Consider the following 15,999-nt stretch of genomic DNA (forward strand, 5'->3'; position numbering starts at 1 on the left):
GACTTATGAGCTCTGAACCCGAATGCATCTAAATCCAGTTTGATTTGCTTGATACATTTCAGATCAGAAATGTGTTAATGACATTTCTATTGTGATGTTTCTAAAGGTTATTCCTATATATACTGTAGACCGCACCTTGTCTTTATCTCAGCACCATCCCTCCATCTATCCATGACCTTTTATGCCTCTGTGCAGCCGTGGCTGGAGGCATTATGTTTTGGGTTGTCCACCCGACTGTCTGGCCCATTCTCGTGAACATGACATCGCAAGAACTCCTGGGGGGAAATTCTTAAAATTTGGCACAAAAATCCACCTGGACTCAAGGATGAACCATAGACTGTAAATAAAAAGGGATGAACTGATTAGCTCTTGGAGGTCAAAGGTCACTATGAACTTGTGTCTGTGCCATTTTCGTAAACGCTCAATGATGAACTTTGACAATTTCACACAAATGTATCATGGTATAAAAATGATGAAGTGATGACATTTCGTCAGACAGGGATGTAAACCGCAACATGACTGGTTGGTGGAGGCTTACAACCTGCGAGGTAATATTTCTAGTATGGTGTGTGTCTGTGGTTAGCAGACTCTCACAAAGCACACCCATTGCCACAAGGCATGCCAAAATCATGATATGGGTGTGTCTTTTACTGATGGGTGTGATTTCTAGATACTTTCTCAAGCTGCAGCCAGACATACTTGAGCTTGGGTGTGTCAAATAAAATAACACTGATGGTTCAAACAGAACAGGTCTTCCTTTCACTGAATCGTTCCCGATCACTTGTTGCCTTGAAGAAGAGTCTCTGTCAGTAAGTACAATATGTGCCTTGTTGTGATTTGATTTTGATGAGAGCGATAGCAAAATATTACCCTGTTTTAGTAACAGTTCATGACTTTTTACCTAGTTTCCAATGGTAACAGTGGTCGAGCAGTGATAAGCAATATCTGTGTGAGTTCTACTGTGTTTGGTGACATTTCCCTTTTGTTTAAGAATCTGAATCGATTTAGAATAATCAGTGAGTGAAAAGATTATGGGAAAGGAAGAATGAGGATTTGTCTACACGTGTCTGGGGAAGGGAGAGTATTGTTGGAGGATGCTGCCAACTTCTAAACTAAAAACAATACAAAAGTATTTAAAGGAATCCAGAAGCTGCTTATGTTGTACAACTGTAAACGATTTAAGCCAAGAGGTCGAAGACTTTCAAATTCATGAAAACCATAATATGGATTCAGTAGCGTCTCTGAAACACCACTCATGTTGTCCCTGAGCATCCGCGTAAAAAGCGCAAGAATGCAGACAAAGAACTATTCTTGTGGCTGGAAAAAGTTTTTCCGATAAAAGATATGCTACGGTTTATAGTGCGATGAGTAATGCTCCTGCTCTGTAACAGACACAATGGCGACATCCACCTCATCCAAGACATCCAAGGCCAACACCACCTTCTCTCTGGCCTTGTTCAAAAAGCTGAGTGATGACGACAAGACAGCGAATATCTTCTACTCCCCTTTCAGCATCTCTTCAGCCCTGGCTATGGTGATGCTGGGGGCCAGGGGCAACACAGCCACACAGATGTCAGAGGTACAGTATACACACACTTTAACATTTAAAATGAACAGTAAAAGTTTCACTTCCCAGGTTAACACACCCATCTGGAAGTGTTTGTACAGGCATGCATTCAAAAGTCATTGCAAGTCAGTGGATCTGATTCATCACGGTGTTGGAATTTGGCAACTATATTAAAGGAGAAAGGCGTGGGTTCAGGTTTACCTTTGTAATATAAACAAGTTATCTTAATGTATTCTTAATGAAAGAAGAGGCATCTTCCAAGAAATATTAAAAACATGAGTAAATGATTCAGACCCAGAAATATATAAGAGGTGAGAGGGTTTTGGCCAGATTTTGCGATGGAAAACTTTGACCTCACTGTCTTGCAGAGTGGGTGTGGCAGGAGAAAGTGTTTGGACATGCATATATTACTCATTCTGTCTCCCAGCGTCAGCAGGGATCTGTTCTATTCTGCCTCGGATTTCAGGGAGAGGACTAGTTCCTCTGTTGTAGACCACAAAAATGATCAGCACAGTGAAGCGACAAAGCCTGTAACTTTTTCCTTCAGACTTTCACAAAAAAATCTTGAAGATTTTCATGTAAACAAATGCTGAATGATACTAAGGTGACTGGGCTGATGGGATATGTGCCGCCAAAGAGAACAAAACAGAGACGTGTGATATTGTAACTTTAAGTTCATTTTGCTGTTATTAGAGAGCTGCAGGGATGACACAATTTGGTTCAGCAAGATAATCTTTACAAATGAACAACACCTTCATGATTTTTGAGGCATGAATGCAATCACCAGAAGTAAAAAGCTAACCTCAGGCTACAAACAAACTACACCATGGTCGCATGACTTCACATCACCACCACTAAGATAAAGGAGGACTAATGTTCTAGTGATGACGATTAGTCAGTCTCTTTTTTCAAGATAGGTAAAAGCTTCAAAATTCTCAAGACGGGTATTCACTGACTTATTATATCTCATAGAACAAAACATTAAAATCTGTTCAGCTTGTGTTAACAGCAGGCCTTGTTTCAGGCATTTAACCAAAAACATATTTAAAAAACCTATTGTCTTCTAAACGAGAGACCCGAAAGTGCAAAAATGCTGACTCAGTCTCGGGTTTAAACTTCTAAACATATGTTCTTCTACTTTTTGAATGACTATAACCTTTACAGCATGGAATTGCTACTCTTACTTAAGAAAAAGATGTGAATACTTTATGACTGAGGGAATTAGACAACTTGAAGACTGGAGTGACTCCAGAATAAAAAATGTGTATTAAGGCTGCGGGATGTCGGGATGTCGATGGAGTAACAATTCAGTCAGATGTGAAGTTGACGATGTGGGCAGTTGAGGATGAACATGCGATGGAATTTCACTGGGAAGAGATTCTGACTTTGTTGTTAGCAGAAGAGCATCATCAGTTAATGTGTACATGCATGCCTTTGTTTGTATGTGTGACTCAGCATGAGGCTGTACAGAGGTTTATTTTCTCTAGCCAGTCGCCAGAGATGTATGACATATATGCATCAATTTGCCCTGCCACACACACACACACACACACACACACACACACACACACACACACACACACACACACACACACACACACACACACACACACACACACACACACACACACACACACACACACACACACACACTATCACCTTTACAGTGATCCTATACTGATGAGAGAAACTCCCATTTGCACCCACAGGTCCTTCGCTTCACTGAGGCAGAGCAACCGAAGCAGGCGGGAGAAGAGCCGATGCAAACGCAGTCGGCGATGCACTCGCAGATGCAGACACGGATGCAGTTGCGGACGCAGATACAGCGCACCAGCAGACTGCCTCAGTACCTGGTCAAGGTGGTAACAAAGCCAGAATTAAAGGCTTAATTAATGATTCGGCTTAGTGGTGTCATCGGGTGAGGAAAACTGAGATTTTGGTATTCACACTTCATTTCCCACTGCTTTGCTCGCTAATCTTATCAAACTGCATCTTTTAAAACACAATTTGGAAATATGAAGTGTACTGTGAAGCTTTAAAAGGCAAAACAAGCTGAGTTATGAACAGGTGGAGAATTTGGTGATTTGACAAAGCAACGAAAGCACTCCATCCTAAAATGTCTTTGGTCCACTTTAAATAAGACGGTGTAAAACAACATACTAGTGAGCAAATGGGTGTGTAACTGCGAAAAAAAAACGTCCACATGGGTTATTTATTATTTCACAATAATGTTCATGATGTGATGGCTTTTGTTTAGTCTGTTTTTGCCTTTTTCCATATTCTTTCCAAAAGGTGCTGTGGGTCTCATAAAGAGAAATTTAACTTCTGAAAACTTCTGGGTCGTGTGAGGTTTTGCTGAAAGTCATTCTAATTACAGTAAATGATGAGAACAATGACACCAAAATCATCCATTTTATATTCCCTTCACTGGGCAGCATTCCATGCTGGCACAGACAAATTGAGAAACAATTGCATTGGCCTACAGCATGGATTCATGACATGACATGTATTAAAGGTGCTAAACGTTTTTTTTCCTGCTTTGGTAATGTTTAAACACCCAACACAGCGTTTGCAAACTGTATATGGAGCACCAGGGTTTAATGATGATGTTGGTGTCTATTCTCATTATTTAAGAGGTAAGCTGACCACTAGGTCAATAGTCCATATTAACATAATACAAAGTTGTCTTGATTCTATCACTGGCTCAGTGTATCTTTGTAACAAGCAGGTCTTCTCTGTCTGTTCGCAGTGCCTGAAACCCGAGAATGTTGAAGACGATGTCCACGCTAGCTTTTCCCAACTGCTGAGTGAGCTCAACAAGAAAGACGCTCCATATGCCCTCAGCCTTGCCAACAGGCTGTATGGGGAGCAGTCCTACCAGTTTGTCAAGGTGTGTATGTGAGCCTGTTTTGCTCAGCACAAATTGATTAATTGGTAAGAAAGTGAACTGCAACCCTGTAAATGTGCACCCTAATTTCTAGTTAGCTGGATCCAATTGCTTCTCGAGGTTGAACACATCCAATTGCTAACTGTATGAGACAATTTGCTAAGCCCCACCCCCCTCTGCTACTCCGTCAAGCTCTCAGAGCTACCATGGAGCCCACACTGTCACTAACTGCACTCACTGAGTAAATATTAACAATTATTTTGGAGAAAAAAGCTATCTCAGAGAGAAGCAGACAGAAGGGAAACGTTTGCATTAGAGTCTATGGAGCAGAGCCGGATAGTTGTCGGACACTGGTCGGGGCTGGCTGCTGATAAGCTATGGTTGGCCAGTCGGTGCTCTAGGGCGGGTCTTAGCAATGGGTCAGTTACATAACCAGCTCTCAGAAAATCATACTCAATAAGGGCTTTTAACACTCCACTCATGTTGGCTTTATTTCAAAATCAGAGATTAACAAATCCATTATTAGTTCAAAGATCTGAAAACTGTGAATATACAAATGAAACTCATGCAGATGACCTAGTATTCCTTGAAATATTTCTTCCTTGTGGATTGGTTAATGTGAGTATCTAATTGTGGTGTGAGTGTTCAAATGTGCTGTTTTTGCTTCCAGGATTTCTTATCAGAAACCAGAAAGTACTACAACGCTGACCTGGAGTCTGTGGACTTCAAAACCAAGGCAGAGGACGCCAGGGTCAACATCAATAGCTGGGTGGAGAAGGAGACGCAAGGTAGATCTCACACAAACTCATCAGTACATTACATAGATTGGGAACTACATGGCCCCTTTCCAAGCCCTCTCCTTCTTATGAAAAAAGAGAGAGAGTGTACATGATACTGTAGGTGTACACCTGGGTTTTGTGTTGATGTGTACAAGTTCTTTGACCCATCTTTACTTTACGTTTTGTGTCCTTTGGTTATGTAATATTTATTTTCTTTTTAATTATAAAACGATTCTACCTGATTCTATATTTGAGCCTTCTGTTCCTTGTTTTTCATGCATCTCTTGTTCTTGTTCTTCAAGTGGTGTTAGTACTTCTAGAAGTTGTGGTGGAATATGAAATCAAATTTTCCTGAGCTCTGGATGAAAACATTGCTAATCTGTGTCTCTGTCTTAATAATGATGTCTTTGCTCAATACTGACCACCAGGAAAAATCAAGGACTTGCTGAAGAAGGATATAGTGGACAGCGCAACCATGCTGGTCTTGGTCAATGCCATCTACTTCAAAGGCAACTGGGACAAAAAGTTCAAGGAGGATTCTACTGTTGATGCTCAGTTTAAAATCAACAAGGTAACGCTGCACAAAGTCTGAAGAAATTAGCATGTCTTGCAAAAAATGTTAAGACATCACGCTTCCATCGTAATAATTAAAGTGTTTATTTAAAACTATGATATCAGAAGAATCATAAACTGGACCTTTTGATGTGATGATAACGAGGGATGGGTACCAACACACGCTATTAAATGGGCCCCGGTGCTAAATTCTTAAAGACCAGAGTATTGATAAGCTCCCACCTTATCAGTTCTTTTATCGGTGCTTTTGAAAGTTTTGGTGTCGGCTAATATATCATCAGACTGCAGCTCGTATCTCCTCTGCTCTCTCTGTCGGGGGCTGAGCTCCTCCAACTGACGATTGCTACGACAGCTATGCTCGTTACTGTAAGTGCAATAAAACAACAGCGAGTAAAAAGCCAATACTTTTTCAATACATCTGTTCAACAAGCATGAACATGTAAACATAAGTAGCTTCTCATCAACCGCCGCTAGCAATAACAGAAGCCTGTTTAGCTTAGTTTGTTTTTGTGAACTTCTCTGCCGGCTGAGACAAAGCAGCCCTCCTCAGGACAGAGGACAGGAGGAGTGACTGATACTGACTGATGTTTGTGTTCTTCATTCTTTATAAACGCTACTCAGGAATGTTGTTTCATTTATTGACATTTTAGATGTTGAATGTATTTTTTTTTTTTAAATCATATACATGTCTTAAAAGCAATTATTTAGTTGTGAAAAAGAACCAATTAGAGTCTTGATAAAGAACTGAACCAATAAGGAGTATCACTAAGAGTTGTATCGATAAAATCCTAACGATACCCATTCCTAATGATGACTCAACAAGAAAAGGGCTTGTTCTGTTTGCTGCTTTCTTTAGAATGACACAAAGTCGGTGAAGATGATGTACCAGAAAAGTAAATTCAGTCTCACCTCCATGCCTGAGACCAACTGCCAGGTAATGTCCGTGTTTTTTATCAGTGTGGTTTTGCCCATGTCTGTTTGTCTGCTATGCAATCTGATATTTGGAGGATTTGAGAACAGATTTTTTTTTAAATACAGTGAACGGATTTACCACGATTGATTCCATTTTGACTATGGTTCCATCTATCAGACTTACGTTTTTGAAGATATGTCCATTCCTGTAACTAATCAGATTATCTTCAAATGAAATGAAAAGAAAAACATAATGTGTTTGGACAGATCCTAGAGATGCTCTATGAAGGGAAGGAGCTAAGCATGCTCATCTTCCTGCCCGACGAGATAGAGGACGACACAACAGGCTTGGAGAAGGTGGGACACATACACACAAAAAAACAAATGCACAATTTTAAACGGACCAATTAATAATTCATATTGCACCCACACTAGCTGGAGAGGGAGCTGACCTATGAGAAATTTGTGGAGTGGACTCGTTCAGACATGATGGGTCAAACTGAGGTTGAGGTGAAGCTGCCTCGCTTCAAGATGGAGGAGACATATAACTTGAAAGATGTTCTAACCAGCATGGGCATGGTGGACGCTTTTGATGTCTCAAGGAGTGACTTTTCCGGTGAGAAACACACCATAAATGTATAAGCTGCATAATTATTCTAAGAGCACAGCATATCTGAACAGACAGATGAAAGAGCACCACTTCCCATACAGAAAGGTGTCTTTCAAAACCCAAAATGTCGCACTTGAAATTTAAACAAAAACCTGACATCGGAAATAAAATGGACTCTCTCCTCTGCTGACAGGCATGTCCCCAGCAAACGACCTGGTGCTGTCAAAAGTCATCCACAAGGCTTTCGTGGAGGTCAACGAGGAGGGAACGGAGGCTGCTGCTGCCACTGCTGCTATCCTGACGGAACGCTCTATAATGATTCCTGCCACATTCATCGCAGACCACCCCTTCCTCTTCTTCATCCGACATAACCCCACCATGAGCGTTCTCTTTGCGGGCCGATACTGCTCCCCCGAGTGAGAACTACTGTACGCCCTGCAGACATGGGAGGATTATGAGAAAATGGGCCCCTGAGCACAGACATGTAAAGGGCCCCGGCCCCATTCTACGTGAGAACGAGAGCCACAGATAAAAAAAAAAAACAAAAAAAAAAAAAAAAGAGACATATTTTTGATAATTTGCATCTTTGTCTTTGTGGTCATATCCTGTCTCTTGGTTGTTCTGGGTCTCGTTTTTGGTCATTTCGCAACTCTGTGTATATTATATACTAGATCAAATAAAAGTGCATATTGGAGCTTGGTGGGGTTAAATCTTAGTCATGTCTTTTTGTGCATGCATTTTACTCAATGAGTCTGTTTGTCCACCTTCTGTTTGTCATCCTGCACAAATGTGACTGTGAGCCACATCATACACACTGCACCATTACATTCATCCTCCCATCCATTCATCTGTCACAAAATGGAAACTTTTGTAGTTGTTTGTGCAAGTCTGTTCTCTGCAGGTGTGTAGCACCTCTAGTTCTAAGCAATGATAGCAATAGAGACACTACTAATACAAACAGCTAACTAGGCTCGGGGAGCGGTATGCCTTGAGTAACTCATGAGAGGAGTTGGTATTGAGTTAAACTGTTGACAGTTTTATTGCCTTACAACAAAACTTGTACAACACTGCACTTTGTATATAGAAAATTGAAATAAAAATAGAGCTTGTTAAAGTACCAAATAGAATAGAAAAAAGCAAAGAATAAGCCCTTTGAGTGGAAATCTTCAAAGCATGCTCCTTTAAATGAAGGAGTTTGAGATTCAAAGAGTTCAGTTCCTTGTCTTTGTGTGTGTGTTGGGTGTACGAGTCATCGTGTACATCTTGTAGTGTGTACGTGTTCTTATCTGGTGTCTCAATGGTTGAATGAATCTTGTCAGACATCTTCTGTGGGCAGATCCTACAGTAGGCCACACCGCTTCCACGACCATCCACAGTCTTATGGGGCCGGGCTCGCCAATAAGGAATCCTTCAGATTCTAGTTGAAAAAAAACACCCAACCCACACAAATAAGTTATTCTCGTCTCTTTCTGTTTCTTCGGTTTTTGGGGCGTGTCAGCCAGGATAGGTGTGATACTTTCTCAAGCTGCAGCCAGACATACTTGAGCTTGGGTGTGTCACATAAAGTAACACTGATGGTTCAAGAACACGTCTTTCTTTCACTGAATCGTTCCCGATCACTTGTTACCTTGAAGAAGAGTCTCTGTCAGTAAGTACAGTATGTGCCTTGTTGTGATTTGATTTTGATGAGAGCGATGGTTAATAATATTACCCTGTTTTAGTAACAGTTCATGACTTTTGCCCTTTTCACCTAGTTTTTAAAATGAACCGTTGTCGAGCAGTGATAAGCAATCTGTGTGATTTTTACTCGGTTTGGTGACATTTCATTTTTGTTTAAGAATCTGAATCGATTTAGAATAATCAGCGAGTGAAAATATTATGGGAAAGGAAGAATGAGGATTTGTCTACAGAAATATTCTTGTGGCTGGAAAAAATACGATAAAAGTGATTTGTGTTTTGCATAATCAGGGAAACGGATCCAAGCAGGAGAGTGGAAGTTTTTCCGATAAAAGATATGCTACGGTTTATAGTGCGATGAGTAATGCTCCGCTCTGTAACAGACACAATGGCGACATCCACCTCATCCAAGACATCCAAGGCCAACACCACCTTCTCTCTGGCCTTGTTCAAAAAGCTGAGTGATGACGACAAGACGGCGAATATCTTCTACTCCCCTTTCAGCATCTCTTCAGCCCTGGCTATGGTGATGCTGGGGGCCAGGGGCAACACAGCCACGCAGATGTCAGAGGTACAGTAGACACACACACACACACACACACACGCTCTCTCTCTTAAAGACATTTTGTGAAAATGAACAGTAAAAAGTTTCAGTTCTCAGGTTAACACACCCATCTGGAAGTGTTTGTACAGGCATGCATTCAAAAGTCATTGCAAGTCAGTGGATCTGGTTCATCATGGTGTTTGAATTTCCCAACCATATTATTGAAGGAGAAAGGCGTGGGTTCAGGTTTGGGCACAAGTTCTCTTAATAATGTATTCTTAATGAAAGAAGAGGCATCTTCCAAGAAATATTAAAAACATGAGTACATGATTCAGACCCAGAAATGTAGAAGAGATGAGAGGGTTTTGGCCAGATTTTGTGATGGAAAACTTTGACTTCACTGTCTTGCAGAGTGGGTGTGGCATTTCACTGGGAAGGGATTCTGACTTTGTGGTTAACATGTGTGCATGCCTTGGTTTATATGTGTGACTCGGCATGAGGCTGTACAGAGGTTTATTTTAGCCAGTCGCCAGAGACTTCAGATGCAGATAGTTAACCTATGCATCAATCTGCCCTGCCACACACACACACACACACACACACACACACACACACACACACACACACACACACACACACACACACACACACACACACACACACACACACACACACACACACACACTATCACCTTTACAGTGATCCTATACTGATGAGAGAAACTACCATTTGCACCCCCAGGTCCTTTGCTTCACTGAGGCAGAGCAACCGAAGCAGGCGGGAGAAGAGCCGACGCAAACGCAGTCGCTGATGCAGTCACAGCCGCTGATGCAGTCACAGTGCACCAGCAGACTGCCTCAGTACCTGGTCAAGGTGGTAACAAAGCCAAAATGAAAGGCATAATTAATGATTAGGCTTAGTGGTGTCATCGGGTGAGGAAAACTGAGATTTTGGTATTTACACTTCATTTCCCACTGCTTTGCTCTGTAATCTTATCGTGCTGCATCTTTTAAACATAATTTGGAAATATGAAGTGTACAGTGAAGCTTTAAAAAGCAAAACAAGCTGAGTTCTGGTTTGTTTTTGCCTTTTTCCATATTCTTTCCAAAAGGTGCTGTGGGTCTCATAAAGAGAAATTAAACTTCTGAAAACTTCCGGGTCGTGGGAGGTTTTGACGAAAGTCATTCTAATTACAGTAAATGATGAGAACAATGACACCAAAATCATCCATTTTATGTTCCCTTCACTGGGCAGCATTCCATGCTGGCACAGACAAATTGAGAAACAATTGGCAATACAGTAGCATTGTCGAAAAAAAAATAACTGACCATAATACTACAGCATGGATTCATGTAATAAAGGTGCTAAAAAATTTGCTCCTGCCTTGGTAATGTTTAAACACCCAACACAGTGTTTGTAAAGCTGTATATGGAGCACCAGGGTTAATGATGATGTTGGTGTCTATTCTCTTTATTTAAGAGGTAAGCTGACCACTAGGTCAATAGTCCATATTAACATAATACAAAGTTGTCTTGCATCTATCACTGGCTCAGTGTATCTTTGTAACACGCAGGTCTTCTCTGTCTGTTCGCAGTGCCTGAAACCCGAGAATGGTGAAGACGATGTCCACGCTAGCTTTTCCCAACTGCTGAGTGAGCTCAACAAGAAAGACGCTCCATATGCCCTCAGCCTTGCCAACAGGCTGTATGGGGAGCAGTCCTACCAGTTTGTCGAGGTGTGTATGTGAGGCTGTTTTGCTCAGCATGAGTTCATTATTTGGTAAGAAAGTGAACTGCAACCCTGTAAATCTGCACCCTAATTTCTAGTTAGCAATTGGATGTGTTGAACCTCGAGAAGCAAGGATTCAGCTAACTGTATGAGACAATGGACCCTTTGCTAAGCCCCGCCCCCACTGCAACTCCGTCAAGCTGTCAGAGCTACCATGGAGCCCACACTGTCACTAACTGCACTCACTGAGTAAATATTAACAATTACTTTGGAGAAAAAAAAAGCTATCTCAGACAGAAGGGTCTACAATGAGTGTTTGAAGGAAATATCCAGGATGTCAAACTGATTCAGCAGCGAAAACAGGTTGAAAAGATAAAGATAGATGCTAAAGCCTATAGACCACAGTGTTAAACTGAACCACCACATCACCTGGCAATCGAGACAGAAGACGATCAAAAATAAGGAACTATACACTGTTTCTGTAAAGCCAAGCCAAGCATGTGTATACGTTCAGTCTCCAGCTCAACTCTCCGGGTAACGAGTATCTCTACAATGTTTCACCATGACTGGCTTGAAATCCACAAAACCACCATGAAAATCTGAAACGTTTGCATTAAATCGATATGGAACAGAGCTGGATAGTTGTCGGACACTGGTCGAGGCTGGCTGCTGAAGCCATGGTTGGCGGGTCTTAGCAAAGGGTCAGTTACATAATCGGCTCTCAGAAAATCATACTCAATAAGGTCTTCCAGCACTCCACTCATGCTGGCTTTGTTTCAAAATCAGAGATTAACAAATCCATTATTAGTTCAGAGAACTGAAAACTGTGAATATACAAATGAAACTCATGCAGATGACCTAGTATTCCTTGAAATATTTCTTCCTTGTGGATTGGTTAATGTGAGTATCTAATTGTGGTGTGAGTGTTCAAATGTGCTGTTTTTGCTTCCAGGATTTCTTATCAGAAACCAGAAAGTACTACAACGCTGACCTGGAGTCTGTGGACTTCAAAACCAAGGCAGAGGACGCCAGGGTCAACATCAATAGCTGGGTGGAGAAGGAGACGCAAGGTAGATCTCACACAAACTCATCAGTACATTACATAGATTGGGAACTACATGGCCCCTTTCCAAGCCCTCTCCTTCTTATGAAAAAAAGAGAGAGAGAGTACATGATACTGTAGGTGTACACCTGGGTTTTGTGTTGATGTGCACAAGTTTTTTGACCCATCTTTACTTTACGTTTTGTGTCCTTTGGTTATGTAATATTTATTTTCTTTTTAATTATAAAACGATTCTACCTGATTTTATATTTGAGCCTTCTGTTCCTTGTTTTTCGTCCATCTCTTGTTCTTCTTCTTCAAGTGGTGTTAGTACTTCTAGAAGTTGTGGTGGAATAAGAAATCAAATTTTCCTGAGCTCTGGATGAAAACATTGCTAGTCCGTGTCTCTGTCTTAATAATGATGTCTTTGCTCAATACTGACCACCAGGAAAAATCAAGGACTTGCTGGTCCAGGGTGTAGTGAACGACAAGACCTTGCTGGTCTTGGTCAATGCCATCTACTTCAAAGGCAACTGGGACAAAAAGTTCAAGGAGGATTCTACTGTTGATGCTCAGTTTAAAATCAACAAGGTAACGCTGCACAAAGTCTGAAGAAAAGAAATTAGCATGTCTTGCAAAAAATGTTAAGACATCACGCTTCCATCGTAATAATTAAAGTGTTTATTTAGAACTATGATATCAGAAGAATCATAAATTGGACCTTTTGATGTGATGATAACGAGGGATGGGTACCAACACACGCTATTAAATGGGTCCCGGTGCTAAACAGCTATGCTCGTTACTGTAAGTGCAATAAAACAACAGCGAGTAAAAAGCCAATACTTTTTCAATACATCTGTTCAACAAGCATGAACATGTAAACATAAGTAGCTTCTCATCAACCGCCGCTAGCAATAACAGAAGCCGTCTGTCTGTTTAGCTTAGTTTGTTTTTGTGAACTTCTCTGCCGGCTGAGACAAAGCAGCCCTCCTCAGGACAGAGGACAGGAGGAGTGACTGATACTGACTGATGTTTGTGTTCTTCATTCTTTGTAAACGCTACTCAGGAATGTTGTTTCATTTATTGACATTTTAGATGTTGAATGTATTTTAAAAAAAAAATCATATACATGTCTTAAAAGCAATTATTTAGTTGTGAAAAAGAACCAATTAGAGTCTTGATAAAGAACTGAACCAATAAGGAGTATCACTAAGAGTTGTATCGATAAAATCCTAACGATACCCATTCCTAATGATGACTCAACAAGAAAAGGGCTTGTTCTGTTTGCTGCTTTCTTTAGAATGACACAAAGTCGGTGAAGATGATGCGCCAGAAAAGTAAATTCAGTCTCACCTCCATGCCTGAGACCAACTGCCAGGTAATGTCCGTGTTTTTCATCAGTGTGGTTTTGCCCATGTCTGTTTGTATGCTATGCAATCTGATATTTGGGGGATTTGAGAATCTATCTCAAGAAAATACAGTGAACTGATTTACCACAATTGATTCCATTTTGACTATGGTTCCATCTATCAGACTTACGTTTCTTAAGATAATGTCCATTCCTGTAACTAATCAGATTATCTTCAAATGAAAAGAAAAACATAATGTGTTTGGACAGATCCTAGAGATGCTCTATGAAGGGAAGGAGCTAAGCATGCTCATCTTCCTGCCCGACGAGATAGAGGACGACACAACAGGCTTGGAGAAGGTGGGACACATACACACACGAAAAACAAATGCAAAATTTTAAACGGACCAATTAATAATTCATATTGCACCAATACTAGCTGGAGAGGGAGCTGACCTATGAGAAATTTGTGGAGTGGACTCGTTCAGACATGATGCGTCGAACTGAGGTTGAGGTGAAGCTGCCTCGCTTCAAGATGGAGGAGACGTATAACTTGAAAGATGTTCTGACCAGCATGGGCATGGTGGACGCTTTTGATGTCACAGGGAGTGACTTTTCCGGTGAGAAACACACCATAAATGTATAATTATTCTAAGAGCACATCATATCAGATAAATCAATGTACTCTCTCTCCTCTGCTAACAGGCATGTCCCCAGCAAACGACCTGGTGCTGTCACAAGTCGTCCACAAGGCTTTCGTGGAGGTCAACGAGGAGGGAACGGAGGCTGCTGCTGCCACTGCTGCTATCATGTCGGCGGCCTCTATAATGATTCCTGCCACATTCATCGCAGACCACCCCTTCCTCTTCTTCATCCGACATAACCCCACCATGAGCGTTCTCTTTGCGGGCCGATACTGCTCCCCCGAGTGAGAACTACTGTGGGCCCTGCAGACATGGGAGGATTATGAGACAATGGGCCCCTGAGCACAGACATGTAAAGGGCCCCGGCCCCATTCTACGTGAGAACGAGAGCCACAGATAAAAAAAAAAAAAAAAGAGACATATTTTTGATAATTTGCATCTTTGTCTTTGTGGTCGTATCCTGTCTCTTGGTTGTTCTGGGTCTCGTTTTTGGTCATTTCGCAACTCTGTGTATATTTGCGTCTCTTTTTGATAGTTTTGTGTCACTTTTTGGTCCTTTTATGTCCATTTGTGACTTCCCAACAAAAATTCTAGCAGAAACTTCAAACAGATCTGTGCCAAGTAGCCTTCTTCACTAATCCGTCCATGCCTGTAGAGCACAGTGAGGGGAGGGATATATCTATTGAAGCTACTCTATATGGCTATGATGGTAAAAGGTATTGCTGGAAGAAATGGAGAATCACTGCTCTAGAATGTGTGTGTAAATTCTCATCATTGTTCCTGTCCAATATTTTCAAGACCCGGATTTTGCTAGAGAGCCTTTGAAAAGAAACTGCTGTATGGTACTAGATCAAATAAAAGTCCATATTGGAGCTTGGTGGGGTTAAATCTTGTTCATGTCTTTTTGTGCATGCATTTTATCCAATGAGTCTGTGTTTGTCCACCTTCTGTTTGTCATCCTGCACAAATGTGACTGTGAGCCACATCATACACACTGCACCTTTACATTCATCCTCCCATCCATTCATCTGTCACAAAATGGAAAGTTTTGTAGTTGTTTGCACAAGTCTGTTCTCTGCAGGTGTGTAGCACCTCTAGTTCTAAGCAATGATAGCAATAGAGACACTACTAATACAAACAGCTAACTAGGTTCGGGGAGCGGTATGCCTTGAGTAACTCATGAGAGGAGTTGGTATTGAGTTAAACTGTTGACAGTTTTATTGCCTTACAACAAAACTTGTACAACACTGCACTTTGTATATAGAAAATTGAAATAAAAATAGAGCTTGTTAAAGTACCAAATAGAATAGAAAAAAACAAAGAATAAGCCCTTTGAGTGGAAATCTTCAAAGCATGCTCCTTTAAATGAAGGAGTTTGAGATTCAAAGAGTTCAGTTCCTTGTCTTTGTGTGTGTGTTGGGTGTACGAGTCATCGTGTACATCTTGTAGTGTGTACGTGTTCTTATCTGGTGTCTCAATGGTTGAATGAATCTTGTCAGACATCTTCTGTGGGCAGATCCTACAGTAGGCCACACCGCTTCCACGACCATCCACAGTCTTATGGGGCCGGGCTCGCCAATAAGGAATCCTTCAGATTCTAGTTGAAAAAAAACACCCAACCCACACAAATAAGTTATTCTCGTCTCTTTCTGTTTCTAACAGAATTGTGTCTGCTGGTTGTCGGTTAC

The 15,999-nt window shown here is 41.2% G+C and overlaps 2 protein-coding genes across 7 annotated transcripts; both read left to right on the forward strand.

The window, feature by feature from the left end:
* Nucleotides 1-1,396: 1,396 nt before the first annotated feature.
* Nucleotides 1,397-8,114, forward strand: LOC142971820 (leukocyte elastase inhibitor-like). 2 transcript variants are annotated; one of them, XM_076112499.1, is made up of 10 exons: nucleotides 1,397-1,579; nucleotides 3,277-3,353; nucleotides 3,405-3,426; nucleotides 4,317-4,457; nucleotides 5,125-5,242; nucleotides 5,662-5,804; nucleotides 6,663-6,740; nucleotides 6,986-7,075; nucleotides 7,154-7,334; nucleotides 7,522-8,114. In XM_076112499.1, exons 1-10 carry the CDS (start codon nucleotides 1,397-1,399, stop codon nucleotides 7,746-7,748), a joined length of 1,260 nt encoding a protein of 419 aa, XP_075968614.1. In that variant the 3' UTR covers nucleotides 7,749-8,114. The 2 variants fall into 2 exon arrangements, with proteins under 2 accessions (XP_075968614.1, XP_075968613.1); XM_076112498.1 differs by having other exon boundaries at nucleotides 3,277-3,426.
* Nucleotides 8,115-9,393: 1,279 nt separating this feature from the next.
* Nucleotides 9,394-14,599, forward strand: LOC142971858 (leukocyte elastase inhibitor-like). 5 transcript variants are annotated; one of them, XM_076112575.1, is made up of 9 exons: nucleotides 9,394-9,581; nucleotides 9,626-9,645; nucleotides 11,169-11,284; nucleotides 12,230-12,347; nucleotides 12,768-12,910; nucleotides 13,620-13,697; nucleotides 13,938-14,027; nucleotides 14,107-14,287; nucleotides 14,373-14,599. In XM_076112575.1, exons 1-9 carry the CDS (start codon nucleotides 9,394-9,396, stop codon nucleotides 14,597-14,599), a joined length of 1,161 nt encoding a protein of 386 aa, XP_075968690.1. The 5 variants fall into 5 exon arrangements, with proteins under 5 accessions (XP_075968690.1, XP_075968691.1, XP_075968687.1 ...); XM_076112576.1 differs by lacking the exon at nucleotides 9,626-9,645 and adding an exon at nucleotides 11,047-11,053 and having other exon boundaries at nucleotides 11,159-11,284; XM_076112572.1 differs by lacking the exon at nucleotides 9,626-9,645 and adding an exon at nucleotides 10,291-10,422 and having other exon boundaries at nucleotides 9,394-9,576; nucleotides 11,144-11,284.
* The last annotated feature ends 1,400 nt before the right edge of the window (nucleotides 14,600-15,999 follow it).

This window comes from Anarhichas minor, unplaced genomic scaffold (assembly GCF_050575085.1).
Source record: "Anarhichas minor isolate MPS153535 unplaced genomic scaffold, ASM5057508v1 ptg000050l, whole genome shotgun sequence".
NCBI lineage: Eukaryota > Metazoa > Chordata > Actinopteri > Perciformes > Anarhichadidae > Anarhichas > Anarhichas minor.

Coding starts and splice junctions, on each gene's coding strand:
- LOC142971820 (XM_076112498.1), top strand. CDS start 1,397: ATGGCGACATCCACCTCATCCAAGACATCCAAGGCCAACACCACCTTC. Junction 4,458..5,124: donor AGTCCTACCAGTTTGTCAAG/GTGTGTATGTGA, acceptor TTTTGCTTCCAG/GATTTCTTATCAGAAACCAG. Junction 5,243..5,661: donor GGTGGAGAAGGAGACGCAAG/GTAGATCTCACA, acceptor ACTGACCACCAG/GAAAAATCAAGGACTTGCTG.
- LOC142971858 (XM_076112572.1), top strand. CDS start 9,394: ATGGCGACATCCACCTCATCCAAGACATCCAAGGCCAACACCACCTTC. Junction 12,348..12,767: donor GGTGGAGAAGGAGACGCAAG/GTAGATCTCACA, acceptor ACTGACCACCAG/GAAAAATCAAGGACTTGCTG. Junction 12,911..13,619: donor CTCAGTTTAAAATCAACAAG/GTAACGCTGCAC, acceptor TGCTTTCTTTAG/AATGACACAAAGTCGGTGAA.